At 48.0% G+C, this 8,641-nt stretch overlaps 1 protein-coding gene across 1 annotated transcript; it reads right to left on the reverse strand.

The window, feature by feature from the left end:
- Window positions 1-254: 254 nt before the first annotated feature.
- Window positions 255-8,404, reverse strand: LOC135898822 (uncharacterized). The gene is made up of 3 exons (XM_065427989.2): window positions 8,347-8,404; window positions 3,900-3,943; window positions 255-2,243 (listed from the first exon to the last, which is right to left on the reverse strand). The coding sequence occupies exon 3, from the start codon at window positions 2,073-2,075 to the stop codon at window positions 543-545; it is 1,533 nt and encodes a 510-aa protein (XP_065284061.1). The 5' UTR covers window positions 2,076-2,243; window positions 3,900-3,943; window positions 8,347-8,404; the 3' UTR covers window positions 255-542.
- Between the last annotated feature and the right edge of the window lie 237 nt (window positions 8,405-8,641).

The following is an 8,641-nucleotide window of genomic DNA, read 5'->3' on the forward strand; positions in this document are numbered from 1 at the left end:
TCACGCCGGGATAGAAAATAGATCAAAGAAATTATTTATTTTATAGCAGATTTCCTGATTCCCCAAGCAGTTCTTTTTCAACCTTTTCAACTGACCTCCCCGACTTCCTCCTAATTCAGGAGCACCAGCACCAGTTTTTATTTCAACGAAACAATGTAGTCAATTGGTGCAGATCTATTCTCTGTCTAGTTTAGTCACAATCACTACTACTTTGGTGTATAATATAGAGAGAGAAAATCAAGAAGGACATTGCGACGAACTAAAATGACATTTATTGCGTTATTAACACATTAAAGAACACAGCAACGTCACACAACGTTGCTGTACTCTGAACTTCAGACGATACTCATCCACTGTCTGCTCATCCGTGTCAGAAGTGAACCCTACCTTCTCGACGACCCGCTCGCAGTCGTCCACTTCTGTCAGTTCAGTTTCAGCCAGCCAGGAGACACCGTCAAAACGTTCATATTTTTTCTCCTAATATGGAGCACGTGAAACGGCGCCGACGAGGATCGCACCGCCGGAAAGTGAGCCATTGTGAATCACTTATCTGACTCATGGCCAAACGAAAACCGAAGTGACTCAATGGTTGACAGAAAGAGCCCGGGATTGGCGCAGATGAGTTGGCAGTACCCACGGCAGGAAACAGAGGTGGCGTCACTCGCCAAACTGTCCAGGTTAAAGTGACGGTCGGTCACAAGGCGACCTAGCAGAAACGTGACCGTCGTTATCCTCGCAGTCTCGCCGATGCCCAGCCGCCATAGCCTCGTCTCCCAGAGTAGCCACCCGAAGTCACGCTCTGTGAACATCCGCGGTAATTTGCAGGCGGTGCAGGGAACAACGTCGCTATTCCCGACGCCCAGCTCGACCAGTAACCGGTGGCCACGCGCGAGCCATTGGAGCAAACGTTCCCAAATAAGGATGGCGCACATTGGAAGCGCCAGCAAGCTCAGCTCGGACAGCCCCGCATACATGCCGAAGCAAAAGTCGCCGCCGAACGAGAAGTGGCTGGTTGTCAGGTTGAGCTCGGAGATGTTGGCGAGGCACCTTAGCAGGAGCTTATGCTTCAGTTTCAGGCAGTCGCCGGCCACGCACCAGGGTCGCTGGAAACTGATGTATTGCGAAGACGACAGCAGAACCTGTGAACGTGATCTGACGTCATACCGGCACTCCTGGTGCGTAGTGGCACGTAGGAAGCGGCAGGCGGTTTCCGGGTAGGCTTGAACCGCATCGGCAGCATGACGCAATGTTTGAAGCAGCGCCCTCGGCTCCATTAGGTTCTCGAGACGGACGTAGCTGTACGAGACATCACGGAAAAGGAGGCCTGTGGTTGGAGGTACCTGTTCGCAACTGTACCGGAAGATGCGCAGATCGTTCCTGTGCGTATTACGCGTCATACAGGCGTCGCCAAGCGGATCTGTTACGGTAGCCTGAAGTATGGCGTGAACATGCACGGGATGCAGGTCGATGGAACCGTTTGATGTGCAGTCCAAGAACCCGGCTGTCAGCGGCGTACCTACCACCTGCGTGTACGGGAACTCGAGCTTCTGAGTCAGTAGCTGGCAATTCTTGCTGATGTCTGCAAAGACGTCTTTGTCCACCCAAGGCTCGCAGCAGTGGTCCTCGAAAAGCGAGCAGCCCAGCTCGTTCACGGACCTCTGGCAGAGCGTGCGGAAGAGCTCCGGAGTTCCCTCCATGCCGTTCTCGCAGCACAGTTCAGGTAAGTTCTCGCAGCGCGAATCCACTCGAAGGACAACTTCGGAGGCCTGCGCGAGGCTGTTCGCGAACCCTAGTTTGTGCCTGTAGTCCGTCCTCTCCTTCTCAAGGCATTCATCCGGTGCACGCTCATCCATGTCAGAAGTGAACGCCACTGTGTAGACAACGTGCTCGCAGCGGGCGACGTCCGACGGCTCGGCTTTTGCCTCGGTCAGGGCGAAGCGGGAGGAGCCGTCCAAGAGTTCAAGCATCGTTTCACACGCGTCACGTTGAATACCGCCGATAAGATTCGTGCAGGGAGAATGTTGCACCATACTTGGAAGGCTTTCTGTTTTCAGTATTCTGAGAATAATACCCATGCCTCGTGCTCCCCAAGGGCCGTGCTCTGATGAAAATTCTCGACGGAGGCTGGAAAGGGCGTTTCTTAAGAGGCGTAACACGATGCGAAATCTTGCACTCGAGATAAAATTTTCGTGTCGGCCACTGGGCACTGGTTCCACAACAGCGGTACGTCCAGAAGGCCGTGTCTGGAATGAAAAAAAAAAACTGCGTCAGTTACAATCAGTACCGACTTTCTGCAGACAAAATTCACTCGGGCACAAGAGGTGTAGTGTAGAAAGGTGGCGGTACAGAGAAAAGAGTGAGGTGGGGGGGGGGGGGAGTTCAGGTTCCAACCACCCACGAGAACACATCAGGCACGAGATAAACGCACATTTCGTCCCACAGAATAGTTTACCAGCTGTATATTCACGTCTGGCTTTTAAAAACAGGTTTTTAGAAACAGGTTTTAATGATTTGAAAAAAACATGAAAGACATGGAACCATTCGTTTTCCTATAATGGCGTTCTTTCCGCAGTGACTGTGTTCATTAGGACCGCACTATAGAGACGCTGTTAAGCGTTTCATTCTCTTAAAGAGAAGTTCCTCTTGGAGAGATAGATTTGAATCCAGGGATGGGTGACTGGAAAGCTCACTAACTCCGTCACTGTAGCCTTCACCGTACACAGACCCGAAGTGTAGGGCGAAGGCGCCTGCGACAACTAGAACTGATTGGCTACTACTACTACTACTACTGCTACTATTACTACTACTACTACTACTACTACTACTACTACTACTACTACGAATAATAATAATAATAATAATAATAATAATAGTAATGTTAATAATAATGATGATGATAATAATAATAATTAACTGCTATGTTGCAATGTAGTACGTACAATACTGGGCTTGACAGAGCCAACAAAAGCGATTGCGTGACTAGGCTTACAACATCGGCTAGTGACAACGAAAAAAATCCCGGCTCTCCCGCAATCGACAGTAGATATATGAATGAAATCGCTACCGGCTAAGCAGATTGTTGGGGATCATACTACAGCCACAACCTTAAAGTGCAAGTCTCGTCTCCGCTCAAACAGGCATTCGCTGCGGGACGGGCGCTCCAGGCGTGGACGCTGCTCGACGCTGCCGCACCACTCACGGAACGCTGGCGTTGGTAATAACGCTCTGCGCCAAAAGATGGCAGTCCAAGCGTATACGACACTGTATCTGCCATGTTGAACGTAGCCATCGGAAAGTACAAATAAAGGTTCCGCGCGCTACAAGTTACAGCTTGAATGATGTTGTGAACGAACATTAGAAAGAACTCGTGAGCAATATTTTTTCGTAACTTCTTAGGGAAGTAACTAGCATAGGTAATGCAGTCTCGTCTCGTTCCCCGCATGATCTCGTTTTCGCAACTTGCCCGGATCTTCCAATTTGATTCGCTGGATAACGGCTGTGGCTTTGACTCAGGGTCGCTTGAAGGCCGCCGACAACGGTAGCAAAAAGAATTTCATGTATAGTAATAATAAAAGTTATTTCCATCAACGAGTGAATACAATTGCTGAGCCCCTGGCCGAGAGAATATGCAGATATTAATCCGATTATTTTCCTTCCCCCACTCCGTCAGTTGTTCGAGCAAGCCCCTTCGCCCTCCTATAAGCAGAACAGAGGGACGAGGAGGGCATATCCCTCTCGTTTTGCGCAGTAACGAACGGCGACAGTCATGCCAATGCAAGGCGCATTTGCGCGAACGGGGCTGTAGTCTTCCCGGTTACAGAAAATGACGGCTCGCACAGGTAGTGAACGCTAATAATCCGGGGGTACTGCAAGACCGGAGCCAATCGAGTGAAGCTTACCGTTGCAGAGAAGAACTCGCGCTGGTCTGCAGAGGAAGGCTGGCCTGAAAACGAAAGGAACACCAGATGATGATGATGATGATGATGATGACCTTATACTTTGGCTCATACCCACAGTGGGGCATTGGCCCCGAATTGTGTGCCGAAACATTTACTCAATCTTTAGAAGTATTACGTATTCGATTAAAACAAGAAATAACTACCAAAACAAACAAATAACGAAAGAAGATCCAGAAAGTTGTTTGTTTAGTTGAACACCAGTAATTGCTTCTTCTTCTTCTCGCCATCTGAAAATTGGCTCTAGCCCACTACAGGTGAATGGCTTAGAAGGCGGCGGTTAAAGCAAGGAGGGAAGACGAAACTTGAAAACGTAATAAAAAATATCATGGATATCGTACAGTTTACATTGAAACAGACAATTTTCAGAAAGAGATTATGCTGAGGGCATAAAAAAAGTTGGAGCAATTATTTCCAGTAATAGTGGCATGCTTTGAAGAATTATATTATTGCATAGGAAATGGCATGCTATTCTATATCTACGCAAAAGTTAAATGGCCGTCACTGGTGTATCGAGGACGCTTGCCTTTCAAAGACCGTAGGCTACCGTGCGCTGTAACATTAAGAGGAAGCTTTAGCTCGGGCCCAATTAGAGGGTCGCTTAATCAAATACACGTAATACGCAGAAATAATTTTCTGACACAGACGCTCCACCGGTCTGAATGGAGTTGCATGCATTTCAGAGAGAAAGGTAAATTCCAGTGACTGTTGCAGGCACAATTTCGATTGAAGGCCCACATCGTTTACAATAACATTTAAAAATCGGTAAGTTAAAGAAAGGTGGCAGCAAGTAGTTTAAAGAACCGTAACTCTGCAACTAAAACAGGTACCGCAGTTGGGTAAGCGGTATCCGTTAAGGTTTCTAAAGCGGGTAAGCTTAAAGGGAGACTAAAGTGCAAAAATTATTTCTTCTGCATCAGTAAAATACCGTTGTGCAACACCAAAATCACCACTCTTAGAAAGATAAGACGTTTGGTTAGCCAGAAAAAGTGCAATAACGAAATACGGGTGGCGACGCCCACTTAAAGGGACACTAAAGCGAAACAATAAGTCAGTTTGGACTAATGGAGCATAGTTTGAGAACCCTGCAGGCAGTCATTTCAAAAAAATAGTTTGATTATTAGATGAGAAAATGAAGGTCGAAGTATCAGTATTTGAATTTCGCGCCGAGACCCCAGCGCCGGTACGTCAGCGTGACGTCAGGGATTCCACAGTATGTTTTCGCATTTGGGCCACGTTGGCTGAATAAAGCTTCCCGAAACTTGCCGTGTTTAATATTTGGTTCCTTTAAACACAATGTAGTCAGTCTGTACCGCTATATACGATTAGTAGACAAAATGCACTCGGGCACAAGAGGTGTAGTGTAGAGAGGTGGCGGTACAGAGAAAAAAGTGAGGTGGATGGGCGGGGGAGTTCAATTTCCAAGCACCCCCGAAAATGCATCACGCACGAGATAAACGCACATTTCGTCCCACAAAGTAGCTTACGAGCTGCATATTCACGTCTGCCTTTTAAAAACAGGTTTTTAGGTGACAGGATTTAATGATTTGAAAAAAGATGGAAAAAATGAAACCATTCGTTTCCCTATAATGGCGTACGTACTTTCCGCAGTGACTGTGTTCATTAGGACCGCACCATAGAGACGCTGTTAAGCGTTTTATTCTCTTAAAGATAAGTTCCTCTCAGACAGATAGATTTGAATCCAGGCAAGGGTGATTGGAAAGCTCACTAACTCCGTCCCTGTAGCCTTCATCGTACACAGACCAGAAGTGTAGGGCGAAGGCGCCAGCGACATCTGGAACAGATTGGCTATTACTTCTACTACTGCTACTACTACTACTACTCCTACTACTACTACTACTACTACTACTACTACTACTACTACTACTACTACTACTACTACTACTAATAATAATAATAATAATAATAATAATAATAATAATAATAATAATTAACTGCTATCTTGCAATGTGGTACGTACAATACTGGGCTTGACAGAGCCAACAAAACCGATTGCGTGACTAGGCCTGCAACATCGGCTAGTGACAATGAAAAAAAATCCCGGCTCTCCCGTAATCGAGGGTGGATGTAAGAATGGAGTCGTTGCCGGGTAAGCAGATTGTTAGAGTTCATACTACAGCCACAACCTTAAAGTAGGTGTAGTGCACGTTCGCCACGGTACACCCTACCACACCGCACCGCACCACGCCATACCACACGCAGGTCCATATGGACGCAGTAGTTTCCTCTCGCAGACAGACCCTCCGGGCAAGTCTCGTCCCGGTCAAACAGGCGTTCGCTGCGGGATGGGCGCTGCCGGCGTGGACAATGCTCGACGCGCCCGGGGACTTAAAGGGACACTAAAGGTTACCAGAAAGTCAAGTTAAAGTGGTAGAGCAATGTTCTAGAACGTCTAAGGCGTCAATTTAATCGCGAACAGAGCTTTAGTAACCGAGAAATTGAGGTAAATGCATGACACGATTTGAGACCCCCCCCCCCCCCCCCCAGCGACATTCCGGTACTAGCCCGATGAAGAAAGGACTTCTCATAATTTGTGTTACTAATACTCTACTCGTATTAAAAATATCATTTCATTCGATTATAAGACGGAAAAAATGCTGATTGTCTACGTCTATTCGATTCTAATAAAAAATAACATTTTGGCGTTACCCTTCAGTAATATGGGTGTTCGAAAGGTTTCGTTTTCGCTCGACTCTGGCGCTCGACTCTGCGCCGCGCACGCTTTGGAATTTCAGTAGTTTCGTTATCGCGTCGCGCTGTGAGGGTTCTGCTGGCTCGCGAAACTTTCATTTGGAACAAGCAGCGAGAATGCCGCGTCCATGTGATGTCGTGGGAAGCCCTCGTGGCTTTCCCGCTCCGGAGAGCCGGTGTCGAGGCCGCCGTCGTAGTACGCAACGACGCCGGCAGTGCGAGCCCTCAGCAGCAGGTCGCGCTCGTCGGTGCTCAAATCGCTGAAGTTGAGCCCACCATCGCGAGCCAATCTGTCGGTGTCAAGGTCCATTGCGACGAGCCTCGAAGTTTGCGTCATAGAATGAAGTACCAGCTTATGGGCGTCTTGCGCTGGAGTTTGAGGTATGGTAGCGGCGCCTGGTGGCGGTGCGGAAAATGACCTCTGGGTCGTGCCAGCTTGGGTCGTATAGAGCCCTGGCTGTGGCGAAGCACGTTTCTAGGCCGAGTTTTGCGTCGATTCGCACTTTTTTACACCCTGTTGCTAGTGCGAAAAGGCTCGTCACTTCTCACAGACCACGCCGACCAGGCTGCGAGCTCGCCGCAGCCTATAGTTTAATGAAAACGGACTCTCCGTGTGCCGTGGGACGTAATGTGGGACGTAATTCGTTTCTCCTTCCGCTAGCCACCATACTCCCGCTTTCGCTCTGCTGTCGGCTCTGTCTTGACTCTGTTTCTGGCCGCGCGTTTGCGTTTTGCGCAGAAAAGCCGTAGCGCCGTCTGCGGACGCCGTTCTACTCACCGATGGCGCAACGTCACATGAGACCATGATGTCAGTACTCCTCGATCGGAGGGCGGGCGAATTGAACTGCGCTAGAAGTACGCGGACGCTTCGGAACGCATTTTCTCTTAAAATAAGTCTCTCCTTGGCACGAAACAAGCGTTTCGAGGTTTCTGTGGTGGTATTTCGACAGTCCACGTTGACGTAATAGTAACCTTTAGTGTCCCTTTAAGGAACGCTAGTGTTGGTAATAACACTCTGCGTCAAGCATATATGACCCTGTATCTGCCATGTTGAACATTGCCATCGGAAATGACAAATAAAATTTGAGCGCGCTACAAGTTACAGCTTGAGTAATGTTGTGAACGAACATTAGAAAGAAATCGGAAGCAATATTTTTTTTGTAACTTCTTAGGGAAGTAACTAGCGTAAGTAATGCGGTCTCGTCTCGTTGCGCGCGCGATCTCGTTTTCGCAACTTGCCCGGATGTTCCAATCAGATTTGCTGATAATTGCTTTGGCTCAGGGTCGAAGGCCGCCGACAAGGGGAGCAAAAAGAATTTCGTACTTAATAATAATAAAGTTTATTCGCATCAACGAATGAATACTATTGCTGAGCCCCTGGCCGAGAGAATATGCAGATATTATTCGGATTATTTTCCTTCCCCCACTTCGTCAGTTGTTCGAGCAAGCCCCTTCCCCCTCCTTATTATAAGCAGAGCAGTGGCAGAGGGACGAGGAGGGCATGTCGCTCTCGTTTCGCGCAGTAACAAACGGCGACACTGATGCCAATGCACGGCTTCCGCATTTGCGCCAACGGGGCTGCAGTCGTCGCGGTTACAGAAAATGACGGCTCGCACAGGTAGTGAACGCTAATAATTCGGCGGTAGTGCAAGACCGGAGTCAATCGAGTGAACCTTACCGTTGCAGAGAAGCACTCGCGCTGGCCTACAGAGAAAGGCTGGCCTGCAACAAAAGGAACACCAGATGATAATGATGATGGCCTCACATTATGGCTCATACCCACAGTAGGGTCAGCCACGAATTGCGTGCCGAAATATTTACTCAATGTTTTGAAGTATTACGTATTCGATTAAAACAAGAAAGAACTATCAAAACAAACAAATAACGAAAGAACATTCAGAAAGTTGTTCGTTTAGTTGAACACCAGTAATTGCTTCTTCTTCTCGCCGCCTGAAAAAGTAGCTCTAGCCCAC

This window comes from Dermacentor albipictus, chromosome 10, assembly GCF_038994185.2.
Source record: "Dermacentor albipictus isolate Rhodes 1998 colony chromosome 10, USDA_Dalb.pri_finalv2, whole genome shotgun sequence".
Lineage (NCBI taxonomy): Eukaryota > Metazoa > Arthropoda > Arachnida > Ixodida > Ixodidae > Dermacentor > Dermacentor albipictus.